This window comes from Hippopotamus amphibius, chromosome 12 (genome assembly GCF_030028045.1).
Source record: "Hippopotamus amphibius kiboko isolate mHipAmp2 chromosome 12, mHipAmp2.hap2, whole genome shotgun sequence".
Taxonomy (NCBI): domain Eukaryota; kingdom Metazoa; phylum Chordata; class Mammalia; order Artiodactyla; family Hippopotamidae; genus Hippopotamus; species Hippopotamus amphibius.
This window is the reverse complement of record NC_080197.1, coordinates 8,078,124-8,093,604: the sequence shown is the minus strand read 5'-3', so window position 1 is coordinate 8,093,604 and position 15,481 is coordinate 8,078,124. Positions and strand designations below refer to the sequence as shown.

The following is a 15,481-nucleotide window of genomic DNA, read 5'->3' as shown; positions in this document are numbered from 1 at the left end:
TTCAAAGGACCATAACCACAGAAGCTTATTTTTCCCATCTGTCAAAAATAACAGAGTTGCTGTTTAAAGAGACGAACATTCTTTCAGAGACGATTTAGTACTTTAAAGAACGGTTTGAAGACGATTAAGTAATTCTGGAGATTTCCCAGTGTGATATTGAGCCATTTTCTTTACAAAGTTTATTTTTATTCATGAGAATCAAAGATGAAGCATCTCAGGGCGTCCAGCCTGCGGTGCTGAAATAGGATCTGGTTGTGAATCCAAGCCTTGCATATTAATGAAATCACATTTTAATTTCTTTCATTGTGTCATGCATTCCTATAGCTTGATACTCTGAAGAATGTTTAAAGCACCTCCGATATATATCACTTACTCAAAATTCTAGTGGAAATGTTTGGCGGTGAGTTCACATCTCTTTGAGAGAAATGCAAATGTATTTTGATAGAGATCTACTCCAACTGAAGCTGAGATTTAAAAGAAGTGGGATGACATTTTAATTGTGTGAGTATAGTAGGCCGATTGTTTACTAAATCAGCCTCATTACAACAAATCCAAGGAACTGGACCAGCTAGAAAGTTCCAGGATAAACAAAGGTTATGAGTCCAACCTTTGTGTTTTGCCAAGACGCTCACTTGAAATGAAATCGGGCAATTCAGACAAAATGACACAGCCAAGGTAAATCTCATTTTAGTGACAAGTATATTCAGAAAACTTACATCCAAGCTTTATGTAAGTCATGTATTAATTCTGCTTTCTTTTCCCTCGTTGTAATTTCAGGGAAGTGTAACTACAGGTAAGCCCAACACATAAAACAGATGTTCCCACTGAAAACATTAAGAAGAGAATCACAAAAACGGAGCTATAGTTGTTCTACTTCCATTTACTCTTAAAGAAAATAGCTGGCAGAAGCACAGGAAGCAGCAATAACAAGGGTGAGCTTTAGAAGCAACAAAAGCTTGACTATGAATTCTGGCTTTGTCGTTTACCAGCTCCGTGACCTTGGGCAGGTCACTTAAACACTGAGTCTTCGTGCTCTCATCTGCACAGTGTGGCAGTGAGAGTGTTTGTTTCACAGGGTTTTTATATTAGTGAATGAGTTAATGCATGCAATGTGCTTAGCCCAGGCATGGCCACATCATTTGCATGAAATAAACAAACAGTGGCTATTATTATTATTACCATTAATAGCTGAGACCCGCCAAATGACTACAGAGTCCCCTTTTAGGGTAGGAAGGAAAGCAAGTTGCCAGAGGAGACAGGAATTGCCCCCGAACAAATGCTACTTTCAGAAACCTTTCCTTAAAGAACAACTCAGTATTCGTATTTTAATACTCAAGGAAGAATCTGAGATCCAAAACTTTGGTTAAAAGACTCCTGTTTTTTGTTTTATAATTATCCTTACAAACTATTCTCTTTTTTCTGCAAGACAGTCAATTTCAGGTTTTCTCAGACTTATTAGATTGAATGTAATTAACAAAACCCCTTTGATTTCATGCCTGTCTCATTTGGGCCTTTAATTTGCCCACTATTAAAGTTCAAGAGTCTTTCTTATCTAAGCCTTAGAAGGTTATTTCAACAAAGAATTTCTTACAAAACTAATGGTCTAAAGAAAGAGACAGGAGGAGGTTTAAATGAAACAATGTATGTGACGACAGTTTGCAGGAGAAAGCTCTTTTCAAGTGTAAGGTGTTATTAATATTGACAAAGTATACATCTTTATCTTTATCCTTCCATCCACCACCTTTCTGGTTTCATCTGCCTACCTGGTTTGCCGGTACATGAATTCAGTTCCCTACCCACTCACTTTGTAAAAATATACTAGTGCTTCAAATAGCCAATTTCTTGACATACAATTGAATTAATACATATAAGAATCTTTTTCTATTTAGGGCATGACAGATGTCTTAGCTATTCCTTGCAATTTTTTCAAAAGTCTGTAGGAGTCCATAGGATTTTTGTGAAGTGCTATATCAACATGTGCCCAATGCAATGTTAGGACTTATATGGCTCTATTTTCTTTTTCCTGAAATAGATTTATTTGAAAAATGATCTTCTATTTTAATGAAAGATTAATTTCTGGAAAGAAAAAAAATCCCTCTAGAAATGAACCAGGAAATGCATTTATTTAAAAAAAATACTCAACCAAGAGATACTTTGCCATGGGATAGTAAAAATACGCTATCTGAAAGAAATTTAAGGGAAGCGAAGGCTAGAAAGTAGAAAATCAATGATCAGATGAATGGAAACCCTGCAAAACAAGGGTGATGTGTTTGCTATTGAGTTTTCTCTTCTATTAAGTCAATTATTTTTTAAAACTATATTTTGCTAAAAATATTTAAAATCAGTTTAAAACATTCACTTATTCAGTTCTAATGCTCAGGCACATACTCAAAAAAAAAAAAAAAAAAAAAAGGAAATAAAAATCCCACAGTGACATGCCAGATGCTGCCTCTCTCTTCAGGCCCTTAAACCAGTTGGTTTTTGTTTGTTTGTTTTTTCCCTATATAAATCCAAAGACTGTAATTTGGAAGTCATGAAATGTTACCCAAAAGTGTGTCCTGAAAATAATAGCTGAAGCCGACTTGCAGGCATCCACACCATGGGAACATTAACACCCGTGCAGAAAGTAGACGTATAAGGATGTTCACGCAGCTCAGTGAAGCAGCTGAGGCCACGTGTGGAAGATACGTGGGGCGTGCTCCCTGAATGTGGCGCAGACTTCGAGACAAGTCTCCGTTTTCCTTACCAGGCTTTGTCCTCCACGAGGACGGAGACCACATCTATTTATGCTCGCTGCTGTATCTCTATTGCCTGGAATATAGTGGGAGCTTAATCATTATTTGTTGAATAAGGGAATAAATGAAATGTGGAAAGTTGGAAACAAACCGAATATCTATCAATAGAGCCATGGTTAGTCAGAACATGAGAAACCCAGACAATGTGATTCAATGAGGTTCCTATAAAGAGTGAGGTGGCTCTACATCTGGGGCTGCAAACCCAAACACCCACAGGGATAGACCAGTCCTGTAAATGAGGGAGGTGGCCTGGGTGTGACAATAGAGAGGCGTGGGGATTGTGGTGAACTGGAAAAAAAAATCCTGTCTTTTGTGTATTTGAATTAACCGCGATGGGACGATAATGTCCTAATGAAAACAAAACAGAATGCGAGACAAGAAGAATTAGCATATCTGGAATTTAGGGGAAAGTCCCAACAATCATGGAAGCTGTGGGAGTTTAAACATTAAAAGAAGCTCCCGGGTTGGGACACACAGTTCTGAGAGGGACAAGCCCACTGTGTCCCCCTGTATCTGGCAAAGCAATAAAGCTATTTCCTACTTCAAAAAAAAAAATTAAAAGAAGCAATAATATTCAAGCTCCCAGGTACAACGCTTTTAATGGGCAATAGGAAATAAGAACAATGGACATTATGAGACCTGTACCATGAACTGACTGAGGACCACTTGGGGAAAATGGGTCCTTTTCTATCCCATCCCTATCTTGTGGAAAATCAGTTCCCAAGGGACTCTTTGTTTCCAATGTGTTCAGACTTACACAGTTTCTACTGCTAGAAAATATCCCCAAAACAGCATCTAATGGATAACTCCAGAGGATGAATTTAAGTATGGAATTTAAGGATTTGCTTTGAATGGATGCAGTGGGAGGTTTAGCGGTCTTTCATGCTTTATTTGGAGTCTCTTATATTTTCCTCTCTTTCAAATGAAGAAGTCTCATGTTGATTATCTGGAAGAGAAAATCATTCTGTTTGCCTTTTTTTTCTCTTTTTGTATCTTTCGACTCCATCCAGAAATGAGAAAGCTGGACCATCCTCAATGTTATGATGAGCTATTTGGGGATCCCATTTGTAATGCAGATGGGTTGCCAGAAAGAGGCCAAATGTTCTTTTCTTCCCTGATGTCGTGTAAAAATTGACTTAAAAATCTCAAATCTTGATGCCCATTTTCAGTACCAAATTGCAGAATAAATGGCCAGGAATATAGATGGGATTTCAGCCAGGCAGGCTGCCCACTACTTCTTACTCCATGAGAATCCGGCAATAAAAGAAAATGATTCCTGTCAACAATTTCTAACAGTCATTTCTAATATGCCTCATCTCCCACTGGCAAGGATTTTGTTCTGTTTTGTTTTGTGGACTAGAAAGAATTCCTTAACAGGTTGAGCTTGTGAAATTAGAGAGTTGCTTTCTCAAAGGATTAAATGCCCAAATACTGCTGAAAATAAAGGCACACTATAATGAAATTCTTGTTTTTCATTAAAAGAGAATTAAACCAATGACCTTTTACATGTTTTTTTTTTTTTTTTTTTTGCCTTCCAACCGATTGGGGTTTGATTGTATTATATTATTTAAGTTCCTGGATGTTTAGATATTTAATTCATGTGACTCTTCATAGACGCCCAAAGATGTCTGCCCACATTCTTCCCATTCTATAGAAATTAAAAACACGGCAAAGTCACCAACTAAATTATACACCCTCACTATTAGGAAATTTTCACTTCCTTTCATATCATACCCTTTCTGAAATTATCTATAAACCAGCTTTGCCCAAATTTGTGTCCCTCATACATCCCCGTCAGAAGTTTTCCAACATCAAAATATAACTTGAACTATTACTTAGTTCTTTAAAAATGCCTTATGTTCTTTATGTAAATAAAAGTGAACAACACTATTGACTTCCAGGTGGGTGCTGCTGTTGGCCACAGCTCAGGAGCCCAGGCCAGCTCTTCCTTTGTTAAAAAGGGAGTTAGCAGGGGTTAAAGGTTAAGGAAAATTAGCAACAAACAGAGACATTCTCTGTAATTGCATCAGGAGGACGAAGGGGAATTTTCTCACTGCACAACTCCTACTTGGTTTATACGCCACCTACACCACCTAGAATCTCCTCTCCCCACCTGACCTGAGCCCCTTGGTCTTGGAAGCTGATGCGGATGTTTCAGTTTCCCTGTACTGGAAGCAAGGGCTTACCATCTGTCTGAGAAGTGCCATCAGGGAGGGTCTCGGTGATTTGCGTTCTTCTCTCTTGAGCGTTTCTTCTGTGCGTTCAGGTGTGCGGTCTCCTTCTTCGTTGAGATCCACTGTTTGTAAGGCTGACTCTACTTCCTCGGACTTTACAACCTCTACTGGTGATTCACACACCACCTGGATTGTTTTGCCAGGTAATAAGACAGTGGAAAAAAAAGACATCCCCCCGACATGTTTTATAAAGTGGGGTCCCGGTTGTCCCCTCATCCACATGGCAGCTACAGGCTGGGGTGTAGATTCTACACAGACACATCTTTAAGAAGTAACACTCACATCATATCATGTGCTCTCCAAATATGCTGAAGCGGAAGAGGCAAAATTCCTGCCCTGTGAAGCTACAAAGCTTCAACAGGGAGTCCCTTTTAAGGACTGCCCTTCAGAGCACGCCCAATACCCCTTCCACTCTATTAGACCACCTGTTTGGTCTCCCATAAAGGTGAATCGCACCTGGCCTGTGTAAAAATTGGAAGTAATTATTTCCTTAAAAGTCCAATCTTAGGACGGTGGCCGGGATGTTTTCCACGGCACATCCTAGCTCCCCTGCGGCTGTAGAGAAACCATCCTCTTTGCAGAAAGGATAGTGTGAAAGCCTCTCAATTTAAGGGCCAGGACTTCCTCGTTAACTCATTTTCCCACCTCTCCCCTGACCAGTCACTTGTTCTTGTTACTTAACTGAAGTTCCTGCTTTCAGAAGCAGGATGAACTTGGCAAGAGAACTCTGGCTAAGTTCCTATGGCCTCCGGCAAGGTACCCAGTGAGCTCAGCACCCCTTGAATGTCTGACGGGATGGCCAGCAAAGGGGGCCTGAGATGGAAGCCCTGCCCTTAGGTGATTCACCTGCACTCTGATTGCACATTTTGTGTGTGTGCCTTGGCTCATTCCATCTGGGCTGTGCCGCCGTTACATCTGGGGCAGCTTTTGTGTTTGCACTGGTCCCTGCAACACGACAGAGTTAATTGGCCTGGAAAGAATTTTATAATTTCCTTTTTGTTTCCTCAGGCAGGGGTTGACAAACTACTACCAAATTCATCCCAGAGCCTGTTTAGGGATGGCCTCTGAGCTAAGAATAGATGCTACATTTTTTTAAAGGGTTGGAAAATTGGTTTAAAAAGATGAAACATTGGCAACAGAGACTCCATGTAGCCGGCAAAGTCTAAAACATTTACTATCTGGCTCTTTACACAAACGCTTGCCATCTCCGCCTCAGAGGGAGGTCCTCCAGAGCCAAAGGCATCTTTGCATTTGTTCTGGCTGGTGCCAGCCCCACCAGCTTCCTCCGAATCCTGTTCTTGCTGTTAGCTAGAAGGGGAAGGGAACTTCGTCATTTCCAAAAACACAGAGAGATTGTGGAGAAATCATTTTCCTTTCCTCCATGAGGAATATACCGTTGGTTTGCAAATAACCCAAATGATCCTAATTGAGAAGGACCCTTCATTGTTACGCTGTCAGCTGGAGCAGGAAGATGCCCATCAACAAATCAGCAAACAGAAACATCCCAAAACATGGCAATTAAATCATAGTAGCCACCTTCCATTTCTCAAGGTATTGACATAACTTCCAGCATTTTCCCTTTGTAACCTAAGATCTAGGTTGGGGATTCATAAAGTCAAAAGTCCCCAGAATGTAAGGCAGGGAAAGTTAGCACGGACTGACCAGGTGTAAGACAAAAAGGAGAGGTGCGGGCTACGGCAAACGAAAGTTAAGCTGTCCCACTGAAAGACAGTAAAAGACTAAAACCACTGGACCAGTCAAACAAGACATGTTTGTGAGGTGGCTTCTGCTGCTGGGCTGTCTGTCTTTAACCCAGGCCTGTCTTCAGGAAACCAGGCAGAGACTAGAGCCAAATAAGAGATGGGACTGGTGGTCAAATGTGGTCCTTGATTTCCACATCCAGGCCTGACTTAATTCAATCGCATTTCTGAAAAATAAGCTTCAGCCACAAGGGCCCTGGGGTACCTCTGAAATGTAGGCAGCCTGATGTAGTGACCAGCCTGCCCAGGCCTAAATCTTTACTCTCCCCCTCCCAGGGGCTCTAATCCAAGGTTCCTACACAACACCTCTTTGTTTTTGTTTTCTCGTTTCTCGATAGTGATAGTACGCACATCAGAGAGTTGTTTTGAGAATTAAATCAGGCAACGCATGTAAAGTCCTTAGAACCGTGGGTGACATGCAATAAGCACTTAATTAACACTACTGGTTGTTACTGATGCTATTTGAGAGCCATTTACACCATGGGTATGGATTATCTGGAATCACCCACCATGCACATGTCCATTATTTAGAGATGATATCAATAACTATCTCTTACTATGTCAGACATTGTACAAGGTTTTTTAATATATTACCTCAGTAAACAGTTACTGAGTTACTCAAGACAGCTCAGAGTAGATAACATTATCCCTATTCTACAGATGAAGAATCTTAATGAGTGAATGACTTAGCTAAAGTCACACCACAGGCAAGTAGTCATTTCAATGCGGATGGAGTTGTTTACCAGTAACTGAATATCTAACAGTGACTTAACCAATAACAATATGGAACAAGAAGTTTGAAAGTAGGAAGTTATGGGGTTGGTTCAGTGGCTCTATAATGTTTCCAGAACCTGGGCTCTTTCTATCCTTTGGCTCTGCCATCCTTGTCATGCTGAATTTTCATCCTTTTAGCTGCTACTTCATGGATATAAAGTAGCTGCCACAGTCCCATGCATCACATCCTCAAACCAATATCCTAAGAAGGAAGGAAGGTCACAGCAAAAAATCGGCTTCAAAAAAACTTCTGTATTTGATCCTCTAATCAGGGTACATTTCATTGACCAAAAGTAGGTCACATCCTTACCCTTAGACTAATTATTGGTGAAGAAAATGGGATTGTTGGTTTAGACAAATCACAATTGAATACTTCAGGGCTGTGGTAGCTGCCAACCCTTACCTAATATCAAGAGAAAAAGGGTGGAGGAAGGGGAAATGGCCCTTAGGTCGGTAATGAACAGAGTCTGACTCACTGACTCTGGGTTCAGAATCATTTGTGATTGAAGCAGCAAGTTCTTTCCTTGTGTGGAGAGCCTGGAGGGACAATTACTCATATGATAAAATGACTGTATGGCAATAACTCTGTAAACCAACTTTGAGTGCCAATTGTTTTCTTACTGGCCCTTTCCAAATGTCAAGGGGTGTCAACTTATAAATCCTAGCCCAGAGTCCATTCTTCAAAACACAACTATTTTGGTAGGAAGGAAAAAAGGGACTTCTGGAGCCTCTCATTAGCTTTGAAGTCAGGCCAAGAAGTTGGCTCGGCAGCCAAGAAAAAAAAAATCCAATGACATCCAGTGTGGAAATCTAGAAGGATTTGAGCTAAGTGAGGATCTGATTTGCATATACAGACATAAGAATTTGATTTTTATTTGGATAGTTTTCTGATTTCTTTCCAGGCCAGAGATTTGGGAAAAGTTGTTCCTTATTCAGAATATATAACTGCATCTGCACATTTTAACTTTGGGTATGGTGGGCAGAGTGAAAATCAGATTTGTGCTGTATTTTAGAATTAAATCTCCCTTTGATTTCAGTAGGGAATATTATACATTGCATGAAGATGGCTAGTATGATGAACACAGACAATACACATTTCAGCAAAAGGTGTCACTTTTTGCCTCTACTATTATACCATAGTTACTCTTGAAATTTGGTTTATACAGTTTTTGCTAGAGCTGTGAGTTTCAGAAATTGATTTATAGCAAAACAGATTTCCTCCACTTAAACTTCACCCATGACATGATAATATTGATACTGAAAATTTTAATTTCAGAATTATCTTTAGGTTTTTTTCGGATTCTGTTTATAACACGACTATTTGATTGCAAAGACACTGTAGAGATTTAATTTTTCTGTCCAGTAACTCTCTCGCATTCTCCCTCATTCACAGCTCCCCAGCTTTTCTTTTGGGGGGACAATCCTCCCTAACTTTAATACTATGCAATTTGCATAAAGCTGGTTGAGCAGGTCTAAGCCAATCAACATGGTCTAGCTCCTTGGCCATATGATTTCAGGGATGGGAGTATGTGGCAGAAAGAATTATTTTCCCAATTATTCACTCTGCCTTCCTGTAAAAGAATTGCGCATCTGTGTCCACTGCTGCGTGACTTGCTTTGGAAAATGATGAAAACCTTGACTGAGTGAAAATTTTAAGAGCTATTCCATGGTTTGCCCACGGCTCTATTTTCTTTCTGCCATTCTGGTGGCACCTCCTTGCTGAAGGGGCTGCTTTTTCCATCTAAGTTTCAGTAGGAAGAGGCCATAAGGATCACCCACAAGCCATGCTGATTTGCAGCATGAGTGAGGGAAAAAAAAAAAGAATCTGTGCTGTTGAAAACCACTGGAATTTGGGGCTTCGTTGTTATTGCAACACAACCTGGTGGGTGCTAACAGAGCATGCGAACCCGTTTAAGTCAATGAAAAGGAACATATCCAGGACACGCAGGGTTGCTGCTGGACCAGTCTCTCCTGTACTCTGCACTGGCTGACGTCACGCTGGAAGGTGGAGAGTGCAGCCAGGCCAGGGCCACTGAGCCAAGGGAGAGCATGAAAGCCAGTAAAGTCCCCTTTCTTTTTAAAGAAAGAGTGGGGTTTTCTTTCACTTGCAACTGAGAAGTTCCTCATGAAGAGAGAGAAATAACAGAAATACCTGTTTCCCTGATCTTATAGGTCATTGGGAAGGAAAGCCCTCCCACCCCCATTAGTTAGAACATTACCTCAGTTAACCAGTGTTCAAGACATTTTCAGATTACAATGAAAGGATTCAATCCTTTCTGTAGTCAGGATAAATAGACTTTTTTTCCTGTTAGGACCAGAGGACCAGAAGAAGGGTGTCTGTGTTCTAATAAAACTTTATTCATAGACACTGACATTTGAATTTTGTATAATCTTCACATATCACAAAATATGCTTCTTCTTTTGATTTTTGATTTTGAAAAATGTTGAAATTCCCCTCCTCTTCTCTTTGCAGCGGTTGATAGATCAGTTTTGAAAACTCTTGGTAGAGAAATTTTAAAAAGTAAACGCAACCGCATTTTAGCCCGAAGTTGTGACTGTTTAAGGACTCTTGTAATATGGTTAATGCCACCTAACTGTCCTGTTCTGAAGGTTGAGCATATCATCCACTGGTTTGATTAACGCCATCTCTCTTACTTGGGAGAAGGAAATCAGACGAACGGTTTTACACATACCCTACCTCCAGGTGGACACTGAGTCAGGTGTGAGGTGTGTAATCTCACAAGGAAATATAGCCCCTGATTACTGGGAAGCACTCACTGCCTCCTGTTACAATTCCTATGCACAGACATTCCTGCAGGGGGCGGCACACTTCCTGCAAAGGGCCCTGCAATTACTCACCTCTGCCCTTCTGGCGGGAGCGCAGCCATAGGCTGTGTAAAGGAAGGAGGGTGTCTGTGTTCTGATAAAACTTTATTCATAAACACTGGCATTTGAATTTCGTATCATTTTCACGTAACCCAAAATATGATCTTTCATTTTTTTTCAGCCATTCAAAATGTAACAACCATTCTTAGCTCACGGGCCATACAAACACAGGTGATGGGCTAGATTTGGCACGTGAACCATAGTTTGCCAACCCCTGAGTTCCAGAGTTCTTCCTGTGTTTCAGGCACTGAAATATGCACTCTACCTGCATTACTCACTTAATTCTCACAAGAATCCTAAGGGGTAGGTAATATGATTATGGCCACTTAAAAGAGGAGTAAACCGAGGTCCAAGAGGATGATGGCCGGGGGATGATGGGGTCAGGATCACAACATTTTAGCCTCATTCTTTCCAACTAATAGTCAGGAGATGAAAAGCTTAAAAATAGAAACGTTTGTAGGACTAAGCAATTTAAAGCAATTTTTAAATGCTTCTTTATTTTCTTGACAAAATATTTCCCTTTCGTTTCTATCTCTATCTGATTTTGTGTTATCTTTTGGCATCAATCATTTAACTCTAATTCATGCTGTGTTTCTGTTTTAAATTTCACACTAGAAAATGAAACACTTTCTGTTTGCCTGTTAGAGATGAACTCTGCATTTTCGCATGGGAGCTGCAAGAGACACGGGGTTCCTGGGGTAGGTCACTACACAGGATCATCCGAAAGGACGTCACTCTTTAAAAAAACACCTGGAACTTCAAAGCTAACAGATGCTCTGAATTTAACCTGCAGCTTTTAAATTTAAAGTTCATGGGAAGAAGACTCATGGAGTTCCCCCTTGTAGGTGGCTGAAAGAGAGACCTAGACTCACTAGAAAATAGCCAGTAAATTCATGAGAATTTGAATTACAAGAGACCTGAGCTTTGGGAGTTACTAAATTTGGCTTCAAAAAGAAAGACAGGGAGGGAAAGAAGAAAAAGGAGGAGGAGGAGGAGGGGGAGAGAGGAGGGGGGAGGGGGAGGAAGAGGAAGAAGGGGAAGAAGAGGAAGAAGAAAGGGGGGGGAAGAAGAGAGGGATGGAGAGAAGGAAAGAAAAATAACAGCAACAACAGCAGCAAAGCAGATTCCTAAGCTCTTTCTCCCAACCAGAATGACAACATAGCTGTTCTAATTTTTATTCCACATCACAGATATCATTTCTGGAACATATTTGGATTTTCAACTTCTGCTCAGTTCCAGCAATTAAATAAAAGTGAAAACACAAGCCCCAACCATGGCAAGCAAACAAGAGACACTGCGGAAGAGCCAAACATATTCTGCTTTGGCAAAGTGATAGCGACCAGTTTCTATCTTAAGGAGCTGTGAACTTAGCCCACTTACAACATTTGCCAAAGACTCTATTTCTTTCGGAGCAGAAAGCTGCTGTTTTGGGTCTGAAAATCATGAGGCCAATTTATTCGTCTTCCTGGAAGATGTTTTGGAAAGAATCATTTTTGTGGTGTCTCACGTGGAGCCCTCTCCTTCAGACACGGATGCGCTGTCTTGCAGGTTTTGACCACCCCTCTCAGAAATTAAAGGCCAAAAAGAGAGTGAGGCTCAACCTACGTCTGTCAAGTGTAGACCCACACAGTCAGCTCTCCTGCCCAAGACCAACAGTCTCATAGTATCTATCGCAGCAATATGCTCTCATGCCTGATGCAACTACCTGTCCTGGGTACCACCCACGGTTAGTAGAGAATCTAGGTTGCCATGGAAATAAAGGAGAAACAGCAATCAAAGTAAAATGAAGCAGAGGGCACAGCACCATTGTCCCTTAAGAAAGTGGTAAGATGTTCTTATGTTTAGTAGACTCTTTCACCCCCTAAATGGTAACAAATGCTAAAAATGCGTGCTCTGATTTTGCATTTTATTTGCATGGATTCAATGGGCATTACAAATATTCATCCAAAGTTGTTTCCCCACAGTCCCTAATTATGTGAAAGGGTGAAAGAGTCTACAGTGGATGAATCACACTTGGAACATGCAAGAACCCAGGACCCCAGAGCTGACATGCGCAGCGGTCCAACATGCCAGAGATGAGTATGGAATGATTCTGTCATTTAATGTATAACTTACATTCTCCTCTGCACCTGTGGGGACTGAATCCTCTTTAACTGACTAAAGGGAAGATAAAAACAAAAGCAAGAATCAGGATGTTGCCAAAACCAGGGCCAACAGCTTTCTGGTGCCATTCTTGAGCACTGCTTATGTATACCTTGTTCGGAGAAGAACCTGAAGGAGCTTTACACAAATGTAAACAGTGTAAATTAAGTTACGTATTTGAAAATGCAACAAAGAAAAAATAAACATACAGATGCGACCCCAATACAAATGGAGTGAGTAGAGCGGATGCCACAGAAAATACAAACCACAGTCTTGGCTGTGGGCAAGTAACACATTTGCCTTGACAGTTTCTGGTAGCTGATGAAAAGAGGGCTCTATGATCAGTCACACAATACAGTCACTATTAGGTAAGACGCATGAGCTGCTCAGGAAAATTCTGGTATTATGTCCAGAGAAATCCATCCCATGGTCCTCAGAGAGCAAGCAGGCACTGACGTAATAAGCAGTGCTCAGCCTTAACCTGATGGTTGGCCAGTGGCCAGCATCCAAAGCTCCATCTTACATCAGCCGTCAACATGGGCCAAGGTCATCATGCCAAAGTACAATCTGGTTAAAATACTTCTATGAAGGGCCAGAGGGCTGGGGTCCAACACATCCAGCTTCAGACCCTGTTAATCCCTGCAGTAATTCTGGCATCTACAGTCTTGCCCCAAATAGGAGAGGAGTTATCCAAATTCTATCAAAGGTCTATGTCACAATCACTATATCAGTTTGCCAAGCTCCTACTTGGGAGGTCATCTTTGCACATTTCTTGCAGTTGTTCCAAAGCGTTTCTGGGTGGGTGGGTGTGGGTGGGTGGTGGTGTTAATAGACTACTGCCAGACTCACTTGACACAGTTGGACTCTCTTCTCAGAAAAGTAAACAAGAACAAAATATTTTCCAAATAATTTCAGGGTGTTCATAGACCCTTGCCTTTCTTCTCTTGGATTCCAGGATAAGAACTCTTACCTAAGTTGATTTTCTTCCAAGTCCTGCCTTTATTTTTACCTTGAGAGCACCCAATGGGAGACTAAGACGGGACCTGACATTTACAAATACATCTCCTTCATTTGGCACTTTGTATACACGATCTCACCATCTCACTTAAAGTAGCCCCAAGCAGTCAGTATGATAATCTTCACATACTCAGCAAGAAATGGAAGCACAGAGAGGTGAAGTCACTTGTTCAGGGTGGTACAATTAGAAAGTAGTGGAAATGGTTCCAAAAACCAAATTTCCCCCCTGCCCTGATAACCTGAAGGATAAGAATCACATTTTGTGTGTGTGTAACTGTGTGGGCTTCTTTCTCCTCGATCAGACTTGCTTTCTTGCTAGATGAGATCTTCACCTTGGACCGTTTATTTTTCTTTATCTTCTTCTCATACTGAAGCTTACCTGGGCACAAAGTATGTCCCTAAAATGGACTGTGGGTTTTCTGGAAGCTTCTGATTGTCAGAAAATTATAGAACACTTAGAAGGAATTGCAAGCAATATAGCTTTCTTGGAACTACACCCCTTCTCCTGAGACCACTTGGATGCTATTTAATCCTATGAAAAGGCCAAGATTTAAATGATATTTTAAAAGTCGGCCCTCCTTAAACCTGACCCACAAAAGTTTCAAGAGTCAATATATTGTCTACGTTAGGCTGAGAAAACCCTCCCACTACGTAGAACAGCACTTTTAGGTTTACAAGGCCTCTTTCCTGTCCCAGTTGGTTGTAAGGAGACCAGCCTGTGCTTTGGTTTCCTGTATTTGGAAAGTTCTTGGCCATTGACTGCTGTTTTCAGGAGGAAACGGAGAACTGGGTGTAGGTGATGGTGAGGTGTGGAAGGAGCTTCTCTAACAGTGATGTTTCCGTCATCTTTGTTGTGGCTTCAGATGTCCAGATCTTTCCGATGTTTCAAAAACTGGCATCATAAGCATTGCCTGTTTCAAAAGAAACTGCTATTTCCTACTTTAAAGTTATGCTACCCGGGAAACACTCATTATTTTGGGAATTAGTCCAGTGGAACATTTCTCAAACGTCAGTAATTTGCATATCATTTTCACGATTCTTGACCTGCCCATGTACCATTTGTATTTACTTGATATTTTTCTTTAAGTTGACTATCTTTTTACTTAAACAAATATATTTTAAAAGAAAACATCTTATCGTTATCATGAATGTAATAACAACATCCTCTCTGTAACCAGAAGCATGTACCAAAACTACTGCAATGAATAAAACAAAAATGCTCATTAAATTCTAATTATTTTTAAGTCTCTGTTAAAAAGGGAGATAAGAAAATATTAACACAGTAAAAAAATGCCTATTAATATCAAGAAGAGAGTTTATAATTAAGGTCACCAGGGGAAATGGAGTAGAATGGAAAGAAGATAACTTTGCATCATGTGACTGATTAAATGTTTAGGGCTGTGTCTCCAAGAACCACTCAAAATCATTTTGCACATTTTTGCACACTTGCCTACAGGCATAGCCTTCATGTTGGGGTGGCTGAAATGTCCAGTTAGAAGAAGAACCCAAAAGTAGATAGTGAGACGCCAGGTTCTTATTTCCCTTTAGTGTTCGGCACACGCAAGAGACAACCTGCTCACAATCCAAGTCTAGAGCATCCTGGACTCTGGAGTCAGGTTCAAACTCACTGTTTTAGCTGTGCAAGCTTGGGCAAGTCAGCCACACCTCTGTGAGCCTCAGTTCACTTACTCAAAAGTGGGCTATTAGACCACTACCAACCAGAGGGTTTTTCTAAGGAATAAATACAGTGAAGCCTGTGAAGGGAAAGTCAGAGCTGAGGCAGAGCTGAGACTCACCTATGTCTGGTGGCTGGGCTCAGGCCACAGCTCCTCCAGGTACACACATGAAGACCTGCCTTTCTGCAGGAGTTAGA

General features: G+C 40.9%; 1 protein-coding gene across 10 annotated transcripts in view; it reads right to left on the bottom strand.

Annotated features, from left to right (window-relative positions):
• BCAS1 (brain enriched myelin associated protein 1) overlaps nt 1–15,481 on the bottom strand; it is a 102,036-nt gene that overhangs the window by 12,265 nt on the left and 74,290 nt on the right. For 5 of the 10 annotated variants that reach the window (XM_057703976.1, XM_057703977.1, XM_057703979.1 and 2 more), the window contains 2 exons: nt 12,565–12,606; nt 4,982–5,155 (listed from right to left, as the gene is read on the bottom strand). The exons of 3 other annotated variants lie outside the window; for them this stretch is intronic. In XM_057703976.1, coding sequence (XP_057559959.1) covers nt 4,982–5,155; nt 12,565–12,606 — 216 coding nt within the window. The remainder of the gene's footprint in view (nt 1–4,981; nt 5,156–12,564; nt 12,607–15,481) is intronic. 2 more of the 10 variants (XM_057703982.1, XM_057703984.1) reach the window with 1 other exon arrangement.